This window comes from Bombina bombina, chromosome 1 (genome assembly GCF_027579735.1).
Source record: "Bombina bombina isolate aBomBom1 chromosome 1, aBomBom1.pri, whole genome shotgun sequence".
In the NCBI taxonomy this organism is placed as follows: domain Eukaryota; kingdom Metazoa; phylum Chordata; class Amphibia; order Anura; family Bombinatoridae; genus Bombina; species Bombina bombina.
The window spans coordinates 1,130,795,449-1,130,819,507 of record NC_069499.1 but is presented as its reverse complement, the minus strand read 5'-3'; the positions used below and the strand labels follow the sequence as shown (position 1 = coordinate 1,130,819,507).

Here is a 24,059-nt window from a genome sequence, read left to right as displayed (position 1 = left end):
AAGGGAGTGAGCAAGGCTCTGGAAATAGGAATGCAAATGACATATACATACAGGGCTCAATAAGTGCCTTTAAAACGTTAAAATTACTTTACAAATACATTTATACGAGCTGCTATAAGAGTTTTAACACTGTTCAAAAACTTTTAAATGATACATAAAGCGATTTAAAATATATATTTTTTCAAGTTTACAATTTCACTTTAAAGGGACACTCAGGTTAAATTAAATTTTCATGATTCAGATACAGCATGTAATTTTAAACAACTTTCCAATTTACTTCCATTAAAAAAAATGTTCACAGCCTTTTATATTTACACTTTTTGAGTCACCAAATCCTACTGAGCATGTGCAAGAATTCACAGACTATACGTATATGCATTTGTGATTGGCTGATTGCTATCATATGGTACAAGAGGAGTGGAAATATACATAACTTTGAAATTTGTTATAAAAAAATCTACTACTCATTTGAAGTTCAGACTAAGTGCTATTGCATTGTCTTGTTATCTTGCATGTGTTGATTATGCAAATCTAATGTGTTTACTGGTCCTTTAAGCTTACCAGTCGCTGAAACTAAGGGGTTCAGCCCAAACCTTGAAAAACAGTCCGAGACAATTATCCCTCCTCCACCAATTTTATAGTACGCACTTTGGTACATTTCATTAGGTAGAGTTCTCCTTCCATCCGCCACACCCAGATTCTTCAATCAGACTGCAAGATAGGGAAGCATGATTCACACTCCAGAGAATGTTACTACTGCTCCAAAGTCCAGTGATAGCGTGTATTTCACCCCTAAAACTGACGCTTCACATCGAGCATGCTGATTTGTATGTACAGCTGCAGTCATGAAAACTCATTTCATGAAGGTCCTAATGCACAGTTATTGTGCTACTGTTGCTTCCAGAAGCAGTTTAGAACTCTGTAGTGAGTGATGCAACAGACATAGCCGATTTTTATGCTCTACACGCTTCAGCACTCAGTAGCCCCACTCTGTGAGCTTACGTGGCCGGTTGTTGCTCTTAGATGCTTTTTACTTCACAACAATAGCACTTAGGACAAACCTAGTATGGCAGAAATTTCACAAATTGACTTAGCAAAAGTGACATGAAATGAGGCTAAACCTTTTTGTATTCTAAATTTGAAACAGAAATGTATATTATTTGTTTAATTTTGTTATGATATAAAAGCTTACTTGTTCTGGGCTTGATTATGAGTGTAGCGCAATGTTGTGCTTATAAATTTGCTCTTCACTCAGTAATACATGCGCAAGTAAATGTGCGCTGGTATTACAAGTACAGCACAATGTGAACACGACCTCATGTTCGCATTGCCTGGAAGCCAAATGCTCATGAAAGCGCACTTCCATAGGCTCCAATGGGAGTCTCATTTTCATCCCAGTAGCCACCAGCAAACCACCTAGCGCAGGGAGATAATCCCGAAGCGTTGGGCAGCAATACATAAATATATATGTATATGAATATATATATTTATGTGTTTATATATGTATATACACATATTAACACATAAATAAATATATATATATATATATATATATATATATATATTTATATATATATGTATATAAGCATATATATATATATATATTTATAGTGAAACACAGTCCCCCTATGTACCTCCATGTAGAGGCACTTTTTTCAAACACCCCACATCCCCTCACTTTAACCCCTTATAGCTGCTTTGTGCAGTTTTTTTTAATTAAAGAAAATAAAACGCTCATATTTATATTTTTATTTTAAACTACTGTCCTCTTTATTTTGGTGGTAATTGGGGCAACTTTTTTTCTTTAACCAGAGGTCTGACCTCTCGTTAACTGCACTTTGCACAAAGTTAAACCGCAAGCTTGCGGTTCCATTAACCAGCCACTTGTAATGGCTGGCTATAGTTTGCCCCTTTACAGGCACACATTAAGATAGCGCCTCAACTGTAATCTAGCCCTCTATTGGAAACTGACTCGCCATATGAGCATAAATATAAAACCTTTTATTTATTTATAATTTGTCTCAGTACTCAGAAACAGTTTTTTTTTTACTCAAAACTAAATAAATACAAATAATTAAAAAAAAAATGTAAAATACCTCTTTAATGTCCCTTTAAGGATTAGTTTACACAAATAGTATTCAAATCTTGGAACAGTGCTCTAGCAATAGTCCAGAAAGATAATAACTGTGCTAAATCATTAATCAGGGCAAAGATCTAGAAGAACAAACATCAAACTGAAAGCTGTTTGAGTAATGAAATAAATGTTAACCTTTTAAAATTCCATAATTATGAAATACATTAATGTTTCTTATTCTGTTTCTTATTCTTTATATGTTATATATTTTATGTGGCATTTAATTATTCATCTAGTGAAATAAAAATCAGATTTTGATAGCAAATATAAAAAAGGTTTATTAAAGGGTTACCACATGTAAAAGGTACTCAAGTTTAAGAAATGATCTCAATAACATTTTGCTTTTTCTAGTATACACTAAAAGGTATCACAATATACAAACGGCGAGATTACGAGATTGGCGTTAACAGGGGTGTGGGTCTAACGAGAATATTTTTTCTAATGCTACCTTAAGCCTACTCTGGTATTACATTTCTTTTTTTAAACCTGGCGTTAGCCGCAAAAAGGTGATCGTAGAGCAGAATTTAGCTCCACATCTCATCTCAATACCAGCGTTGCTTACAGTAGCGGTAAGCTGGCTAGGAAACAATGGGGCTGAGCCACCTGCAAAAAAGCAGCGTCCAGCTTCTAACGCAGCCCCATTGTTTCCTATGGGAAAATAAAAAATATGTCTGCACCTAACACCCTAACATGAACCCCGAGTCTAAACACCCCTAATCTTACACTTATTAACCCCTAAGCTGCCGCCCCCACTATCGCTGACACCTACATTATATTATTAACCCCTAATCTGCCATTCCGGATACCGCCACCACCTACATTATCCCTATGAACCCCTAATCTACTGCCCCAACATCGCCGACACCTATATTATAGTTATAAACCCCTAATCTGCCGCCCCCAACGTCGCCGCCACCTACCTAATATTATTAACCCCTAATCTGCAGACCGGACATCGCCGCCATTTTAATAAATGTATTAACCCCAAAACCGCTGCACTCCCGCCTTGCAAACACTAGTTAAATTTTATTAACCCCTAATCTGCCGTCCCTAACATCGCTGACACCTACTTACATTTATTAACCCCTAATCTGCCACCCCCAACGTCACTGCTACTATATTAAATGTATTAACCCCCTAAACCTAAGTCTAAACCTAACCCTAACCCCCCCTAACTTAAATATAATTTAAAATAAACGAAATTAATTTAACATAATTAAATAAATTATTACTATTTAAAACTAAATACTTACCTATAAAATAAACCATAAGATAGCTACAATATAACTAATAGTTACATTGTAGCTAGCTTAGGGTTTATTTTTATTTTACAGGCAACTAGGTACAATAGTTATTAAATAGTTATTAACTATTTAATAACTACCTAGATAAAATAAGTACAACATTACCTGTAAAATAAAACCTAACCTAAGTTACAATTACACCTAACACTACACTATCATTAAATAAATTACCTAAACTACCTACAATTAATTACCTAAACTACCTACAATTAATTACAATTAAATTCAATAAACTAAAGTTCAAAACCCCCCCACAAAATTACAGAAAATAAAAAAAGAAATACAATAATTTTAAACTAATTACACCTAATCTAATCCCCCTAATAAAATAAAAAAGCCCCCCAAAATAATAAAATTTCCCTACCCTATACTAATTTACAAATAGCCCTTAAAAGGGCCTTTTGCAGGGCATTGCCCCAAAGTAATCAGCTCTTTTACCTGAAAAAGAAAAATACAATACCCCCCAACATTAAAACCCACCACCCACACACCCCTACTCTAAAACCCACCCAATCCCCCCTTAAAAAAACCTAACTCTAACCCCCTCCCTACCTTGAGCCGTCTTCACCCAGCCGGTCACAAGTGGTCCTCCATACGGCAGAAGTCTTCATCCGATCGGGGCAGAAGTGGTCCTCCAGATGGTAGAAGGCTTCATCCAGGCTGCATCTTCTATCTTCATCCTTCCAGAGCGGAGTCATCTTCTATACAGCCAATGCAGAGCCATCCTCTTCAAACGACGTCCTAATGAAGAATGAAGGTTCCTTTAAATTACGTCATCCAAGATGACGTCCCTTGAATTCCGATTGGCTGATAGGATTCTATCAGCTAATCGGAATTAAGGTAGGAAAAATCCTATTGGCTGATTGGATCAGCCAATAGGATTGAGCTTGCATCCTATTGGCTGATTGCACCGATCGGATGAAGACTTTTGCCGTATGGAGGACCACTTGTGCCCGGCTGGGTGAAGACGGCTCAAGGTAGGGAGATCTTCAGGGGGTTAGAGTTAGGGTTTTTTAAGGGGGGATTGGGTGGGTTTTAGAGTAGGGGTGTGTGGGTGGTGGGTTTTAATGTTGGGGGGGTATTGTATTTTTTTTTTTCAGGTAAAAGAGCTGATTACTTTGGGGCAATGCCCCGCAAAAGGCCCTTTTAAGGGCTATTTGTAATTTAGTATAGGGTAGGGAAATTTTATTATTTTGGGGGGCTTTTTTATTTTATTAGGGGGATTAGATTAGGTGTAATTAGTTTAAAATTATTGTATTTCTTTTTTTATTTTCTGTAATTTAGTGTGTTTTTTTTGTACTTTAGTTTATTGAATTTAATTGTAATTAATTGTAGGTAGTTTAGGTAATTAGTTTAATGATAGTGTAGTGTTAGGTGTAATTGTAACTTAGGTTAGGTTTTATTTTACAGGTAATTTTGTACTTATTTTAGCTAGGTAGTTATTAAATAATTAATAACTATTTAATAACTATTGTACCTAGTTAAAATAAATACAAAGTTGCCTGCAAAATAAATATAAATCCTAAGCTAGCTACAATGTAACTATTAGTTATATTGTAGCTATCTTATGGTTTATTTTATAGGTAAGTATTTCGTTTTAAATAGAAATAATTTATTTAATTATGTTAAATTAATTTTGTTTCATTTAAATTATATTTAAGTTAGGGGGGTTAGGGTTAGGTTTAGACTTAAGTTTAGGGGTTAATAAATTTAATATAGTAGCGGCAAAGTTGGGGGTGGCAGATTAGGGGTTAATAAATGTAAGTAGGTGTCGGCGATGTTAGGGACGGCAGATTAGGGGCTAATAAAATTTAACTAGTGTTTGCGAGGTGGGAGTACGGCGGTTTAGTGGTTAATACATTTATTAAAGTGGCAGCGATGTCCGGTCGGCAGATTAGGGGTTAATAATTGTAGGTAGGTGGCAGCGACGTTGGGGGCGGCAGATTAGGGGTTAATAAATATAATGTAGGTGTCGGCGATGTTAGGGGCAGCAGATTAGGGGTTCATAGGTATAATGTAGGTGGCGGCGATGTCCGGTCGGCAGATTGGGGGTAAAAAAATTTATTATAGTGTTTGCGATGTGGGGGGGCCTCGGTTTAAGGGTTAATAGGTAGTTTATGGGTGTTAGTGTACTTTTTAGCACTTTAGTTAAGAGTTTTATGTTCTGACATTAGCCCATAAAACTCTTAACTACTGACTTTTAAATGCGGTAGAAGTCTTGACAGGAGAGGGTCTACCGCTCACTTCTTCCAAGACTTGTAATACCAGCGTTAGGCAAATCCCATTAAAAAGATAGGGGATTTGCGGTAGCCTCGAGTCACGGAAGAAAAGAGAGCGGTGAGCCTCTACCTGTCAGACTCATAATACCAGCGTTAGGTAAAAAGCAGCGTTGGGACCTCTCAACACTGCTTTTTAAGGCTAACGCAAAACTCGTAATCTCAGTGAAAGTCTTCTAGTCTCCAGCACAAAAATTATACTTCTTTGAAATTAGTATTATCCATAACTGTGAAGCAATATCTTGCGTGAGCATTGCAGTATGAACCAAGGTGAATTCAGATATTCACTTGGATACAATGCAATTGGAATCCTAGTTCTCACAACATAGTGACAAAGCAACTACTAGTAACACTATATGAATAGATCTGTTGGAACAGAGAACTGATATACTGATGTAATTACACCTTTTGTATTATCTATCCAAATAATACTGTAGCACATATATAATTTGCCTTTTGTAAGAAGTATAGTTCTGTAGAAATAGGCAGTGTTAGGAATGTACTAACAGAGATACATTACATATATAATTTGTTTTTTATAAATAGCATAGTGTTAGAAAAAAAGGACAATGTTAGCTTTGTACAGAGAAAAAAATGCTGTGAGGCACATTCAGTTTATTAAGAGCCAATGCCATGTAGCATCCACCGTCAAAGCCATTTTTCCTCTAATATTTGAAGGGACATTCTCAAGCATTTCCCTTCTTAGGCTGTTCATTAGCTCATTACATCTGTGTCACCTCTGCTCGGGTAGGGATGGCCTTTATATCTGGCCTGTTAAGGGTTTTTGAGGACTGGAATTGAGCAACACTGCTCTAAACCAATAAAGCATATAACATTTTCATTACTGACTTTAGATAACTATGCTTTAACCCCCCCCCAAAAAAATGGTTAAACACATACCTATAGCTAAATGCTACAAGCAATGCAGCTCTTGACCAGAACTTAGATCCAATCAGAAGCAGAAGTGACATGTCAGTGCTAATCATTGGTACTTTCCTACCTGGGAGAAGCAATGCTTTTGGCTCCAGAGCAAGACTTTACCAAAATGTTTCACCTTAGTGCATTGGATAAACACACAGTAAACTATTTGAAGTAAAAAAAATGATATGCTCTAATGAGTTAGAGTGTATAATATGGGACTGTCCCTTTAAGTGTGTTTGTATATTCTAGCATTTGTTGTAAAAGACTAGGACTCCTTCCTGTAATATCTAAATAGAATTATATTGAACTAGATCAGTTTCGGCTCAACCAAGGGCTCAACCATAGGACCAAGTGGGTGGACCCAGGCAGCACTTGACAAGGTGCAGCACTTCAGTGACTGAGTCAGTCACTATTAGACTCAGATAACTCCTGTCCTCTGTCTCTGTGGGGTAGTCCAAGAAGCATAACCTCATCATGCACAAAGACACAGAACACTGGTTAGGGGTGACATCAAAGGTGGGACAAGTGAATCTCTTTCCTAAATTTCTTCACACTTATTTTGCAGTTGTGCATAAGCATTGGTTTTATGCAGGTAAGCAGGCTTAGTAAGGTCAAGGGCCAGGCTAGTAGGTTGATATGCTACTACTGGGGGGCGTCATTGCATTCTCAGACCCAGGCAGCATAATATCTTGAGCCAGCCCTGAACTAGATTCACTGATGTTGGAAATGATGATACAATTAACGTGTTAAATGCCATTATGCCTCCCTTTTTCTCATTAATAAGTTGCTGTTTCCAGCTTGCCACCAATATCAAGATTACAGACCAGCTAGATGTTGTCTGATTTTTTAACTTAATACAATTAAATTATCTAGACAAGTTGCCTGTCACATATTCGCTGTAGAGTATTTTGCTTTGAGTTTGCGTAGAACTTTTTTCTACCTAATCAATTATATATTAAATGATTTTTTTTTCTATGTATGCTGATGAAATGTAAACTCATGACAAAATAGGTCACACTCAAAAATTATATCTAACTGGAATGAAACTAACTTGGAGGGCCTTCAGTTAGAGAAAAAACAAATGGTACACTATCAAAATATTGTTATGCATATCATTATCTTAAAGGGAATGTCAATTTAGATGAATCGGTGCCCGTTTTTTAATAATCCTATTAAAAACAAGGGCACTTTAATTCATCAAAATCTACATTTCACTCGTTTTCTTCAAATACTTCCTGTTAATCTTCACAGCGGCTCCAGCGCTTTCCCCGGCCGTCGGAAAGCCTCTTCATACATCAGATATGATGAATCCAGCTTGCTCCCTCCTTGGCCTGTGGCAAAGCCGTGATTGGAGAAAGTCGGATTCATCATTTTGGATCCACGAAGAGGGTTTGCGACGGGTGGAGGAAGCGCTGCAGCGGCTGTCAGGATTAAATGGTATTTGGAGAAAACGAGTGAAAACAGAATTTATGCTTACCTGATAAATTACTTTCTCCAACGGTGTGTCCGGTCCACGGCGTCATCCTTACTTGTGGGATATTCTCTTCCCCAACAGGAAATGGCAAAGAGTCCCAGCAAAGCTGGTCACATGATCCCTCCTAGGCTCCGCCCACCCCAGTCATTCGACCGACGTACAGGAGGAAATATATATAGGAGAAATCATATGATACCGTGGTGACTGTAGTTAGAGAAAATAATTCATCAGACCTGATTAAAAAAACCAGGGCGGGCCGTGGACCGGACACACCGTTGGAGAAAGTAATTTATCAGGTAAGCATAAATTCTGTTTTCTCCAACATTGGTGTGTCCGGTCCACGGCGTCATCCTTACTTGTGGGAACCAATACCAAAGCTTTAGGACACGGATGAAGGGAGGGAGCAAATCAGGTCACCTAAATGGAAGGCACCACAGCTTGCAAAACCTTTCTCCCAAAAATAGCCTCCGAAGAAGCAAAAGTATCAAATTTGTAAAATTTGGCAAAAGTGTGCAGTGAAGACCAAGTCGCTGCCTTACATATCTGGTCAACAGAAGCCTCGTTCTTGAAGGCCCATGTGGAAGCCACAGCCCTAGTGGAGTGAGCTGTGATTCTTTCAGGAGGCTGCCGTCCGGCAGTCTCATAAGCCAATTGGATGATGCTTTTAAGCCAAAAAGAAAGAGAGGTAGAAGTCGCTTTTTGACCTCTCCTTTTACAAGAATAAACAACAAACAAAGAAGATGTTTGTCTGAAATCTTTTGTAGCCTCTAAATAGAATTTTAGAGCACGGACTACGTCCAAATTGTGTAACAAACGCTCCTTCTTTGAAACTGGATTCGGACACAAAGAAGGTACAACTATCTCCTGGTTAATATTTTTGTTAGAAACAACTTTAGGAAGAAAACCAGGCTTAGTACGCAAAACCACCTTATCTGCATGGAACACCAGATAAGGAGGAGAACACTGCAGAGCAGATAACTCTGAAACTCTTCTAGCAGAAGAGATTGCAACCAAAAACAAAACTTTCCAAGATAGTAACTTAATATCTACGGAATGTAAGGGTTCAAACGGAACCCCTTGAAGAACTGAAAGAACTAGATTTAAACTCCAGGGAGGAGTCAAAGGTCTGTAAACAGGCTTGATCCTAACCAGAGCCTGAACAAATGCTTGAACATCTGGCATAGCTGCCAGTCGTTTGTGTAGTAAGACAGATAAAGCAGAAATCTGTCCCTTTAGAGAACTTGCAGATAATCCTTTCTCCAAACCTTCTTGTAGAAAGGATAGAATCTTAGGAATCTTTATCTTGTTCCATGGCAATCCTTTGGATTCACACCAACAGATATATTTTTTCCATATTTTATGGTAAATTTTTCTAGTTACAGGCTTTCTAGCCTGAATCAGAGTATCTATTACAGAATCTGAAAACCCACGCTTTGATAAAATCAAGCGTTCAATCTCCAAGCCATCAGCTGGAGGGAAACCAGATTCGGATGTTCGAATGGACCTTGAACAAGAAGGTCCTGTCTCAAAGGTAGCTTCCATGGTGGAGCCGATGACATATTCACCAGGTCTGCATACCAAGTCCTGCGTGGCCACGCAGGAGCTATCAAGATCACCGAAGCCCTCTCCTGATTGATCCTGGCTACCAGCCTGGGAATGAGAGGAAACGGTGGGAATACATAAGCTAGGTTGAAGGTCCAAGGTGCAACTAGTGCATCTACTAGAGTCGCCTTGGGATCCCTGGATCTGGACCCGTAGCAAGGAACCTTGAAGTTCTGATGAGACGCCATCAGATCCATGTCTGGAATGCCCCATAAATGAGTTATTTGGGCAAAGATTTCCGGATGGAGTTCCCACTCCCCCGGATGGAATGTCTGACGACTCAGAAAATCTGCTTCCCAATTTTCCACTCCTGGGATGTGGATCGCAGACAAGTGGCAGGAGTGATCCTCCGCCCATTGAATTATTTTGGTCACTTCTTCCATCGCCAGGGAACTCCTTGTTCCCCCCTGATGATTGATATATGCAACAGTCGTCATGTTGTCTGATTGAAACCTTATGAATTTGGCCTTTGCTAGTTGAGGCCAAGCTTTGAGAGCATTGAATATCGCTCTCAGTTCCAGAATGTTTATCGGGAGAAGAGATTCTTCCTGAGACCATAGACCCTGAGCTTTCAGGGGTTCCCAGACCGCGCCCCAGCCCACCAGGCTGGCGTCGGCGTCGGTCGTGACAATGACCCACTCTGGTCTGCGGAAGCTCATTCCCTGTGACAGATTGTCCAGGGTCAGCCACCAACGGAGTGAATCTCTGGTCTTTTGATCTACTTGAATCGTCGGAGACAAGTCTGTATAATCCCCATTCCACTGTCTGAGCATGCACAGTTGTAATGGTCTTAGATGAATTCGTGCAAAAGGAACTATGTCCATTGTTGCAACCATCAATCCTATTACTTCCATGCACTGCGCTATGGAAGGACGAAGAACAGAATGAAGTACTTGACAAGAGCTTAGAATTTTTGATTTTCTGACCTCTGTCAGAAAAATCCTCATTTCTAAGGAATCTATTATTGTTCCCAAGAAGGGAACTCTTGTTGACGGGGACAGAGAACGTTTTTCTTTGTTCACCTTCCATCCGTGAGATCTGAGAAAGGCTAGGACGATGTCCATATGAGCCTTTGCTTTTGACAGAGACGACGCTTGAATCAGGATGTCGTCCAAGTAAGGTACTACTGCAATGCCCCTTGGTCTTAGAACCGCTAGAAGGGACCCTAGTACCTTTGTGAAAATCCTTGGAGCAGTGGCTAATCCGAATGGAAGTGCCACAAACTGGTAATGCTTGTCCAGAAAAGCGAACCTTAGGAACTGATGATGTTCCTTGTGGATAGGAATATGTAGGTACGCATCCTTTAAATCCACGGTAGTCATAAATTGATTTTCCTGGATAGTAGGTAGGATCGTTTGAATAGTTTCCATTTTGAACGATGGTACCCTGAGAAATTTGTTTAGGATCTTGAGATCCAAAATTGGTCTGAATGTTCCCTCTTTTTTGGGAACTATGAACAGGTTGGAATAAAAACCCATCCCTTGTTCTCTTATTGGAACTGGATGAATCACTCCCATCTTTAACAGGTCTTCTACACAATGTAAGAATGCCTGTCTTTTTATTTGGTTTGAAGATAATTGAGACCTGTGGAACCTTCCCCTTGGGGGTAGTTCCTTGAATTCCAGGAGATAACCTTGAGAAACTATTTCTAGCACCCAAGGATCCTGAACATCTCTTGCCCAAGCCTGAGCAAAGAGAGAAAGTCTGCCCCCCACCAGATCCGGTCCCGGATCGGGGGCCACCCCTTCATGCTGTTTTGGTAGCAGTGGTAGGCTTCTTGGCCTGCTTACCCTTGTTCCAGCCTTGCATTGGTCTCCAGGCTGGTTTGGGTTGTGAAGTATTACCCTCTTGCTTAGAGGATGTAGAATTAGAGGCTGGTCCGTTTCTGCGAAAGGGACGAAAATTAGGCTTATTTTTAGCCTTAAAAGACCTATCCTGTGGGAGGGCGTGGCCCTTTCCCCCAGTGATGTCTGAAATAATCTCTTTCAAATCAGGTCCAAATAATGTTTTACCCTTGAAAGGAATGTTAAGCAATTTTGTTTTGGAAGACACATCCGCTGACCAAGACTTTAGCCAAAGCGCTCTGCGCGCCACGATAGCAAACCCTGAATTTTTCGCCGCTAATCTAGCTAATTGCAAAGCGGCATCTAAAATAAAAGAGTTAGCCAATTTAACTGCTTGAACTCTGTCCATAACCTCCTCATACGAAGATTCTTTATTGAGCGACTTTCCTAGTTCCTCGAACCAGAAACACGCTGCCGTAGTGACAGGAACAATGCATGAAATTGGTTGTAGAAGGTAACCTTGCTGAACAAAAATCTTTTTAAGCAAACCCTCTAATTTTTTATCCATAGGATCTTTGAAAGCACAACTATCTTCGATAGGAATAGTAGTGCGTTTGTTTAGAGTAGAAACCGCCCCCTCGACCTTGGGGACTGTCTGCCATAAGTCCTTTCTGGGGTCGACTATAGGAAATAATTTCTTAAATATAGGGGGGGGGACAAAAGGTATGCCGGGCCTTTCCCACTCTTTATTTACTATGTCCGCCACCCGCTTGGGTATAGGAAAAGCGTCAGGGGGCACCGGAACCTCTAGGAACTTGTCCATCTTACATAACTTCTCTGGAATGACCAAATTGTCACAATCATCCAGAGTAGATAATACCTCCTTAAGCAGTGCGCGGAGATGTTCTAATTTAAATTTAAATGTCACAACATCCGGTTCAGCTTGATGAGAAATCTTTCCTGAATCTGAAATTTCTCCCTCAGACAAAACCTCCCTCATGGCCCCTTCAGATTGGTGTGAGGGTATGACAGAACAATTATCATCAGCGTCCTCTTGCTCTTCAGTGTTTAAAACAGAGCAATCGCGCTTTCTCTGATAAGTAGGCATTTTGGATAAAAGATTTGCTATAGAGTTATCCATTACAGCCGTTAATTGTTGCATGGTAATAAGTATTGGCGCACTAGATGTACTAGGGGCCTCCTGTGTGGGCAAAACTGGTGTAGACACAGTAGGGGATGATGTAGTATCATGTTTACTCCCCTCATTTGAGGGATCATCTTGGGCAATATCATTATCTGTGGCATTACTGTCCTTACTTTGTTTGGACACTATGGCACAATTATCACATAAATTTAAATGGGGAGACACATTGGCTTTCATACATATAGAACATAGCTTATTTGATGGTACAGACATGTTAAACAGGCTTAAACTTGTCAACAAAGCACAAAAAACGTTTTAAAATAAAACCGTTACTGTCACTTTAAATTTCAAACTGAAAACACTTTATTACTGAATATGTGAAAAAGTATGAAGGAATTGTTAACCCTTAAAATAACGGAACCGGAGCCGTTTTTACATTTAACCCCTATACAGTCCCAGCTATATGCTTTGCTGAGACCCAACCAAGCCCAGAGGGGAATACGATACCAAATGATGCCTTCTATAAGCTTTTTCAGTGATTCTTAGCTCCTCACACATGCATCTGCATGCCTTGCTCTCCAAAAACAACTGCGCATTAGTGGCGCGAAAATGAGGCTCTGTCTATAACTAGAAAAGGCCCCCATCTGAAAAAGGTGTCCAACACAGTGCCTGCCGTTTTTCTAAACAATCCCCAAGATTATAATAACCATTATTAGTTGGAATCTGCATAATATGCCTAGTAAAGCCATCGTTTTAGCCCAGAAAAATGTCTACCAGTTTTTTAAGCCCTTTTTGAAGCCCTTTATTCTTTTATGTTTAACTAAGAAAATGGCTTACCGGTCCCCATGAGGGGAAATGACAGCCTTCCAGCATTACATGGTCTTGTTAGAAATATGGCTAGTCATACCTTAAGCAGAAAGGTCTGCTAACTGTTTCCCCCAACTGAAGTTACTTCATCTCAACAGTCCTGTGTGGAAACAGCAATCGATTTTAGTAACTGTCTGCTAAAATCATCTTCCTCTTACAAACAGAAATCTTCATCCTTTTTCTGTTTCAGAGTAAATAGTACATACCAGCACTATTTTAAAATAACAAACACTTGATAGAAGAATAAAAACTACATTTAAACACCAAAAAAACTCTTAACCATCTCCGTGGAGATGTTGCCTGTGCAACGGCAAAGAGAATGACTGGGGTGGGCGGAGCCTAGGAGGGATCATGTGACCAGCTTTGCTGGGACTCTTTGCCATTTCCTGTTGGGGAAGAGAATATCCCACAAGTAAGGATGACGCCGTGGACCGGACACACCAATGTTGGAGAAATGTAAATTTTGATGAATTAAAGTGCCCTTGTTTTTAATAGGATTATTAAAAAACAGACACCGATTCATCTAAATTGACATTCACTTTAAGATCAGGGCACCACGATATTGAATTCCTTGTTCACTGATCATTCTTTAAATAATTGAATCCCAGATCTAAAATCAGAAAAATAAATAAATAAATAAATATGATCATAATTTTACATATGCACCATAACTCAAACAACAAAAAAGGGATACTAATTTTGTTTTTTGTTTTGCTTTGTTTGTTTCTTTTTTTGTTTTTTTAGGATATAATATCTAAGCTGAAAAGGGTGAAATAGTTAGATTCTGAGGGCTAGATTACAAGTGGCGCGGTATATTGCATTTTTTGTGATTGCGAAAACTCCGCTAGAGTTACACTTTTTGCACTAGTTGCTTTGCACTCATAGTTTATCAAGTTTAAAAAAGAACTTATTTTGCGTAGGCGGTAACTCATCTAGCTCAAAAATCGGAACATTGAATATCACGTGCGTATTTACCTATTCCCCCATAGAAGTCAACAGCGAAAAAAGTGGGAAAAAACTAACACCCGACTATCGCGCAAACACAATTGCATTTTCGCAATTGCACTAACCTATCTTGAAAGTATGAATATTTCATATTCCGATATTTTTAACATAACGGTATATATTCTATTTATTCCTAATTCAATATTTTTACATATATATGATTTTTAAACAAATATATATTTATACCTATATATATATTTATATATATATATATATATATTTAGATGATTATATATATATAGATAGATAGATAGATAGATAGATAGATAGATAGATAGATAGATAGATAGATAGATACTGTATGTGCAGAACATTGGAATGTGAAATATTTACAATAAATACACAGTTAAATTTGCATAATGCTCCAAATTTACTAATGCACTACGGTCTCCATTTATCAAATATTGAGTGGATATGATTCATGTGCGCTGGACATCACTCCCTGCTCATGACCGCTGCTTCTTAACTTTAGTTTCAGACGAGCCTAAAACAATGGGCCTCGAAGCAGCATCCACTGCTTGATAAATGGAGCCCATTAACTCAAGTGAGGTCAAGATTGCCGTTCCATTTGTTAAACATGGCAGATCCCATCATTGTTGAAAACTCTTTTCCATATAGCAAACATATGCAGAATATATATCTAGCTTCAAAATACTGAGATCATTTGTTGATATTTGTGATCTTACTGTTTTAATGTTCAATGCAACTAATTGTTAATGAAATATTAGAGAAGGCCATACCCTGAAGAGCATGTTTGAAACAACTTGTCCATTAGTAAACACTGCTGAGCAAACTTCATTCATAAAGCCGAACTTGTGGCAACTTGCAAGTCTCCCTATGGTATACACAAATAAAACAGCATAACTGCATAGCCAAAAATGCACATGCATAGGAAGATATATTGTGCTTTCAAAGCACATATTATTCTGTTTGTGATCAAGGAAATTGATAACCATTTTCTCTAATGATATATTAAAGCGATCCCTTTCAGGATAACAGGCAGAATATTGACTTGTGTGGAATTACTGGCTTTGCAATAATCTTTTCATGAAGAAAGAATGGTTCCAAGTGACTAACAAGCCTAGATGTGTGAGATACAGGTGCTTCACTTTGATATATGATCAAAAGCAAAAAGCTAACACTGAAATAACAAAGCAATAGAACCAGAGAATTAAATATTTAAGGGAGGGACAATTACTGTACAAGATCATTGTATGAGGAAACATAGGGATGAGGAAAATCATCTTAGTATCAATGCACCCTTCTGTAGATCATTCAACTCTGACATAAGTAGCTCGTAGAGAAAGTAACAAAGACTTTATTGTTAGAACTGATTATCTGGTTATAATTTCATATATTTATATTGCTTTGAAAAACAAGACAACCAACGTTTATTTTTGCATGTCATGTCTGTCACCATGATTACCTGTATGCAAATGAGGAATTTGTCCCTACTATTAAATGTTATTTTTAACAATTAATAGTAGGGAGAAATTCCTAACTTTTAATTGCTCTTTTTGTCTAGCTCTGTAGCACAATGCTTAATTGTGTAGGTTTTTTCATAAGATTATTTTATTATCACACACACACACACACACACATATATATATATATATATATATATATATAGTCAATGAGAAATTTTTAAAAAATAATCTCTCAATTAAAGGGCCATAATACCCAAATGTTTAAACACTTTAAAGTGCTGCAGCATAGCTGTAAAATGCTGACTAGAAAATATCTCCTGAACATCTCTATGTAAAAAAGAAAGATATTTTACCTCAAAAGTTCCTCAGCAGCCACCTCCCATTGTAAAGGATTTCTAAGCAGCATTTTAGTATGTCTGTCCTAGGACAGCTGAAAGGATGAGCCTCGTGAAGTCTCATATTATTTCACCAATCAGGTAAAGGAAGCTTACTATGAAATCTCATGAGAGTTAAGTCAAATCTCATGAGATCACAGTAAGAGTTCATGACCTCAGCACTGCTGATGCTGATTGGCTGCTGTTCATTTCTTCATTTTTTTTTATTTTTACCTGCAGCTGGGAGCAGCTGAGTATAACTTTTTACACAGAACTTACTCTGCTGAGCTGAGGACATTGTGAGGTAAAATATCTTCCTTTTTTACATAGAGATGCTCAGATGATATTTTCCTGTCAGCTTTTAACATTTATACTACATATGTTTCAAGTGATTTAGCATTTGAGTATTATGTCCCTTTAATAGCCTATCAGAAACCTGAAAAATAAAGACACAATTCATTGTATCATAGAGATAATCAATACTCATTTGTTGGGAAAAAAAAATTATGGAAACATTCATTAAAGTGCATGAGAACCCATTTGAATTATAAATTATACCAACTTATGGTACTCTATACATAAACAAAATATTATTTATAAATCACTAATATATTATGCAAAGCTATGATATTAGCTACAAAATTGCAGCGTACAATAATCAAAATACATTTGCATAAATTATATAATAAATTAAATGATATAATATAGGACCAGTGCTTTGAGTCACTGTTAGCTGTAGACCATGTCTAGATGAGATGATTGGCAGGACAGGTAGACATGTGAATTTATAATCTAAGAGAAGAACATGAGAGAGCTGAGAGGAGAGTGAGAAGAGGACAGAGAAATATCTTAATATTCCCTGCACAGATATGTTAAACTTTGAAACTTCTAGGCAAGTCATTCAGTCCAAGGCAAGTTAATAGTTGCAGTACTGGAAAAGTATTGCAGTTGGGAATTTGAGGAAATAATGAGACATGAGTAGAGAAGAAAATTGGGGATAGAGTGGAAGCCACTTTTAAGATTTTTTGGACAAAAGCAGAAATACAGGAGGGTGCAGTATTAGTGAGAGTTTTGTATATTGGGATCACAAGTTTGAGTGTTATTTTTGAGGCTAATGGAAGTCAATAGAGGCGCATGACAAAATGTTCAGCAGATGTGGGATGATGTGCAAGGAAGATGAGTCTGGCAGAGGCGTTTATGATGGATTGCATGGGGAGACTTACAGTAGCTTGGGAGACAAGAAAGGATATAGTAGTGATATATATATATATATATATATATATATATATATATATATATATATATATATATATATATATATATATATACTGTGTATATATATATTGCAGACATTTGTCTTCTGTTCCTAAATGGGACCCCAAAACTCTTTTTAAATTGTACCATAACATATGGGGACTGTATCTTCCCTTTATGGGATACTGCTTATAGAAAATAAAGATGTATTTTTTTATTAGTATATACCTTACAATTATATATGGTAAATTATCTCTTAGTTGAACTTTTTCATTTTGGGCTGTTTAATCATCAGAGAATATTTATAAATTTAGAAAATCCAGAAGAGAAATTAATTTGTTATTTTAAAATTTGTTTACAGATCCTTGCTGCTACATTGGACAATGCTAGAGTACTGCTCCAGATAGACAATGCCAGACTGGCAGCAGACGACTTCAGACTAAAGTAAGCTATACTGTCTACAAGAAAACCGGGGACAATAATCAATCTGAGCTAATAATAATGTATACTAATAATGTATATATATATATATATATATATATATATATATATATATATATATATATATATATATATATATATATATATATATATATATATATATATATGTTAGTAACCAGCAATCCACTGTATAATCATAAACCGTAGATAACATCAACTAGAATGATTTTCAAATGGAAGCTTACAATGTAATTATTGTCATTAAACTCTATTAGCAATATAGAGACCAGAAAAGGATGTAAGATCTAAGGGCAGAAGAGGTCACATCAAGCAATGATAAATAAGAACATAATATAAGACTCAGTCAAATTATTTTATTTGAATTAAATACTATACAATAGTAGCCCTTTATAAAGAAATAATTTGTATAAACACTGAAGCGGTGGTATTTCTTTAGCATAACAACTTGTATATTACAGCTAAAATACATTACACATATTTTTTTATTTAATTACATACTCAGATGGGAGGCATTACCATAAATACCCATGCTTCATTTTGAACCACCCAAACTTACCACACACCCAACCAAATCCTCCCCCCTTAAAGTGAATGTAAACTTTCATGAATTTGTAAAAATACACTACAATGTAAACCTTCATGAATGAAAGTGCCCCTGTTGTAAATAGCATTTTTAAAATCAGGCACTAATTCGTGAAAGTTTACATTCACTTTAACAGACGACCCACTGTTTTGAGGACAACCACACCTAAGAATAGACTACTCTTTCCCTGACAATAAGCCACCCACCCTGACTGCATAAGTCAGTTTTTTGGAAGATAAAATAAATAGTAATAGTATTTCAATCCTTGCCACTATTAAATTCTAATGGAACCAACTGAGTAAATTAAATATACAAATGTTTGGAAAAAAAATGATAATCAAGACTCCAGCCGCAACATTTTCCCTTAATAAAATGAATGGTAAATATTAGGGACATTGTACACTAGATTTTGCTTTGCATAAATATTTTGTAGATGTAGCGCTGCAGAATCTGTTGGCGCTCTACAAATAACCGATAATAATAATAATAATAACAATCCATTTATATAGCCCATCTGGTAGTGTTTTTGTAAAAATTTATAGTTTTGCTTATTTTTAAATAACATTGTGCTGATTTTAAGACTCCTAACCAAGCCCACACATTTTAGTAGTAGACTGTTGTCTACCTACTCTAGCCTGCTTCGGTTTGTGTAAAGGGTCTTTTCAAATGCACGGGAGGGGGGTCTGCTCTTTTTGTTTTCCAGCTCATTTCAGTGTATGTCCCAACCTAATCTTTTCAACAGTGCTAGACTGGGACCTTCTAAGCAAGTTTTTAAAGGTTTTTATTCTGGATTTTTAGATCAGTGTCTGAGGATATTATTCTTTATAGTAGTGTATATTGCATGCAGTTATATGGAAATTAGTGTATACTGTCCCTTTAAGTTTTATCAGCACTTGGCTAAGTCATGCTTGTCTAAGGAGTACAGCAAGAAGTATAGGAATTATAGGATGAAAAGACAGCAATACATTTTAAAATACTCATTATTTATCTGCCTACAGCACAGTTTGTCCCACTCTCTACACTTTCTTAACTTTTATCTCTTAAAGGGACAGTCTAGTCTAAAAATAAACTTTCATGATTCAGATAGGGCAAGTAATTTTAAACAACGTTCCAATTTACTTTTATCATCAAATGTGCTTTGTTCTCTTGGTATTATTAGTTGAATGATAACCCTTGGTAGGATCATATAATCATTTCAAATTACCTCTTATCACATGCTTTTTTATTTGCTTTTCACAACAGGGGGTGCTTGTTCATGTGAGCCTTATAGATATCATTGTGATCTCGCCCATAGCTTGTGGCAGACACTGCACTAATTGGCTAAAATGCAACTCAATAGATAATACATAAATTGTCATGTGATCAGGGGGCTGTCAGAAGATGCTTAGATACAAAATAATCACAGAGGTAAAAAGTGTACTTATATAACTGTGTGTTGGTTGTGCAAAACTGGGGAATGGGTAAGGGATTATCTATCTTTTTAAACAATAAAAATTCTGGTGTAGACTGTCCCTTTAACTATTCCCTTTAGATCCCTTTTTATCCTCTTATATTTTATATCTGTCTCCATAATTCATGCAGCTTCTGTAATGAAATAATATATATTTTGGCCATTATGGATTTTCACCCTTCAGCTCTGCATACTTTATAAATAAAAAATGATAAGCAAGTAAAACATGAAAGGCCAAAAAATCCCTACATAAAGCATATGGTTAATATTTCATGAATTCTGATCTTTGTAAATGACTCCATGGTGACTGATGGAACAATAAAAATCAGGTTACAGTAACTGTCAACAAGTCCACTTACAGCTCACCCAGTGAGTAATAGATTTGATAAGAGATACAGTGAGATCCTGCCCAGAATATCATACAGACTTATCTGTTACAAATGAAACACCCACAAAGTACTCAGAGACGGCTTATGTTGTTTCTAACACATCTAATAACATGCAAAATAGACATAAAATTAAAGTTTATTAAACATAACTATTAGCAAACCAGGTTCATTAAGATTTGTTTTAGCTTAAAAAAAAGAAGTCATTTGTTGGAGATCATACACAGTTATTTGTCAGAAATGAACCTGGCCTTTAAAGGGACATAAATACAAAAAAAATATTTTGTGTTTCTGATAGAGCATACAAATGTAAACAACTTTCCAATTTACTTTATCAAATTCTCTTCATTTTCTTGTCATCCTTTGTTGAAAAGTAGGAAGGTAAATTTAGGAGCGTGCATGTTTCTGGAGCACTTAAATTGAATGTAAAGTGTCATGAATGAGAGCCCGGTTTTAAAAAAAATAATATTACAAACAGGGACACTTTCATTCATGACACTTTACATCGCAGCATATTTTTAAAAATACATTTTTTCTTCAGCAAAGTTTCATGAATGAAAGTGTCCCTGTTTTTAATAGAATTTTTTAAAACCGGGCACTCATTCGTGAAACTTTATATTTACTTTAAATAACTTTCAGGTACATTACAATAAAATAAAATAAATTGCATATGAAAGAGTACTAGGTAAACATTTTTTTTCTTTAAAAGTGAATCAATTACCAGTTATTTTAAGATAAACCAGCTATTATTTAATGAACATGGTTATTACCTCTGTAATAAATGTGGGTGTTAAAAACTGTCACTATCATTGTTTAATTTTAATTATTTAATGATCCTTAACACATCATTTGAATATATATCACCTCCTATTATTATCTATCACCTCCTAATATTTTTAAATATTGTATACATTTAATTTCTAAAAACAGACTGCTTATTGGATGTTAAGGACAACTCCTAAAGTTGCTAGCAGACTTTTTTTGTGTGTGTTTTTTACACCTACTTTTTTTCTGCCCTTGGTGATAAAAAGGTTAAACATATGTGTCAAAATACCTCTAGATTGATTTCTGCTTTTGATGTGTTACGGCTCTCTTAGGAGTATTGCACTATTTCAAACCTGTACAGCTATGAAGATATGAGTTTCTCAGAGGTTAGCAGCTGTGTACATTTTCATTTATTTTATATACACGTCAATTCTGTTTTATTCAAGGATGTAGCTATCTAGTTGCAGTTTGCCCCCTACACTCCTGGTTAATACATATACACTGGGGATCATCTACATGTCTATTCCTTGTAGAACCTTATAGCTAACATGTGTATACCTTACAAGGGTTACCTCTTATTAGAGTAATGATACACATTCTTAAATCCGTTCTATCTCTGATATTAGTATGTTCTCTCACATTCTCCCCACAGTTAAAGGAACACTCAATCAAAATTAAACTTTCATTATTCAGATAGAGCATGCCATTTTAAACAGCTTTCCAATTTACTTCCATTAACTAAAAGTGCACAGTCTTTTTATATTTAAACTTTTTGAGTCACCAGCTCCTACTGAGCATGTGCAAGACTAAGTGTGTATGCATTTGTGAATGGCTGATGGCTGTCACATGGTACGTGTATGCATTTGTGATTGGCTGATGGCTGTCACATGGTACAGGGGGAGTGGAAAAATACATAATTTAAAATTGTCAGAAACAAAATCTACTACTCATTTGAAGTTCAGACTAAGTGCTATTGCATTGTCTCGTTATCTTGCATTTGTTGATTATGCAAATCTACTGTGTTGACTGGTCCTTTAAATATGGTTTAATAGTCCAAAACTAAGTTATTTTTTTTCTCATTCTATACAGAAGCTCTAGACTGCTTCATCCCTTTCTCTTATGTTTAATATCCATCTCCCTTATTAAGCAAACTTTGGGAGCCACTTGTATTTGTTTTTCTTTTGCGCTTTTCTTTTGCTCTATCCCACTATATCTGAAGCTGAATGGGGTTGGAATTCTGAGGCATATGCTATAATTATAAACATAGAGCATTATGTCTGTATGGAATGTACTATATGCGTCTGTACGCCAAGTAGTGGGGCTGTTTCACTTTTATCCTAACTCCTTTTCATTTCTCAAGGTCCAGCCTTATATAGCCAGAGTATACATTTCAGACGCTGATGTAAGCTGGTAATCGCATTAGATGCTGACTGATGTACCTTACTAGTGTTTACTTTGATATAGGTCAGCTCCTGCTTATTTTACTCTATAAAAAATTCCTACTACAGGATCAATGCAATGTTTACATATATCTTACTACTACATAGGGCTTGTAGCACAATGCTGTATTGCGTGTTGACCTTATAGTGCCCACATACTAGACGCCATCTAATAATTTATATAGCATTTAGTATCTCATTTAAACTGAGTCCTTGCAGAATAGCTTCTTTTACACTTCTACTATTATCCTAAGATGAGCAACAAACCTATGCATTAGGGAAATGTATTTAATCCCATAACTCTAGCTAATACTATTATGTCTTTTTGGTTTTATCTTACAATAGTTTATTGCTACTTACTGTATTTGCATGTTTTAATATGCTTCATTGCCCCTTCTATCTGAGTACTAAGGTTAAGCTAAACCCGCTTACATCTATTTTAATATATGGCTACTCTATCCTAACCACCCTAGCCCCTAGTCCTGCACTATATACATGAGCTTGATACCCACGATTTACTTACCCAGCTTAATACTAACTGTTCCAAATCAGGAGTTTAAATTCCATATTGTTCTGAACAGAATTATATTCCCTTTGCACTGGATCAAGACTATAGTGGAAGGTATTTTGAGTTAGCTATAAAATTTCATCTATTATCCTTACACCAAAATTTATCTATTTACCTAGATATGTAGTTTTTAGGAATGCCTTAGGGTAAAGTTATTTCCCATCTACCTTACATTCCCATATATTCAGCTGTATAGGTATCTCTTTTTGTTACCTAAATGTTGTGTTATTTTTATTCTACATGTTATATGCTATCACTATTTGCCACTGTATGAGTCTCATCCCTAGTTTCTCTATGGTCTAGCCCACATTATTAGTACACATTATTTGCTCCGGTTGAGCCTCTCTCCTCCCTTTCCTGCTGGTACTTACTGCCTGGGGGTCATATCCCTCCTCCTTTTTCCCGCATTGCCTATAGGTGGCACTCCCATAGGAGAGGGGCTCACCCTGAGGTCCCCTAGGCTCCAAATAATCTAATGTCCCACCTCCACACAATACAATATTGTAGAGTGCAACTTTTGTTCATTTCATAGAAAGCTAATTTACTTGCATTAAGTGTTGGATTAAGATTCAGCTGCTTCCTACTTAACTACCACCCCTCACTTTTTATAAAAAACATGTCCCTCCTATTAAGCCCAATATATTGTAATTATATAATATGACCTTTGCTAATTAATCTACTATCCTGCCTGACTCCGCCCTCCTCTCCCTTCCCCGCTCCACTTCGAGCGGCTCTTGTCCGCTGCACTCCTTTATCCCCCCTCCTCGCTAATTTGGTCCAAAAGTGGCCAAACAACTGACTCTGAGTAGCTACATTAGATATAACGTTCATGATAACATA

At 36.8% G+C, this 24,059-nt stretch overlaps 1 protein-coding gene across 2 annotated transcripts in view; it reads left to right on the top strand.

Moving 5' to 3' along the window:
• Nucleotides 1–24,059, top strand: part of LOC128645566 (keratin, type I cytoskeletal 42) — a 113,485-nt gene that overhangs the window by 67,535 nt on the left and 21,891 nt on the right. For both annotated transcript variants that reach the window (XM_053698642.1, XM_053698632.1), the window contains one exon: nucleotides 17,928–18,010. In XM_053698642.1, coding sequence (XP_053554617.1) covers nucleotides 17,928–18,010 — 83 coding nt within the window. The remainder of the gene's footprint in view (nucleotides 1–17,927; nucleotides 18,011–24,059) is intronic.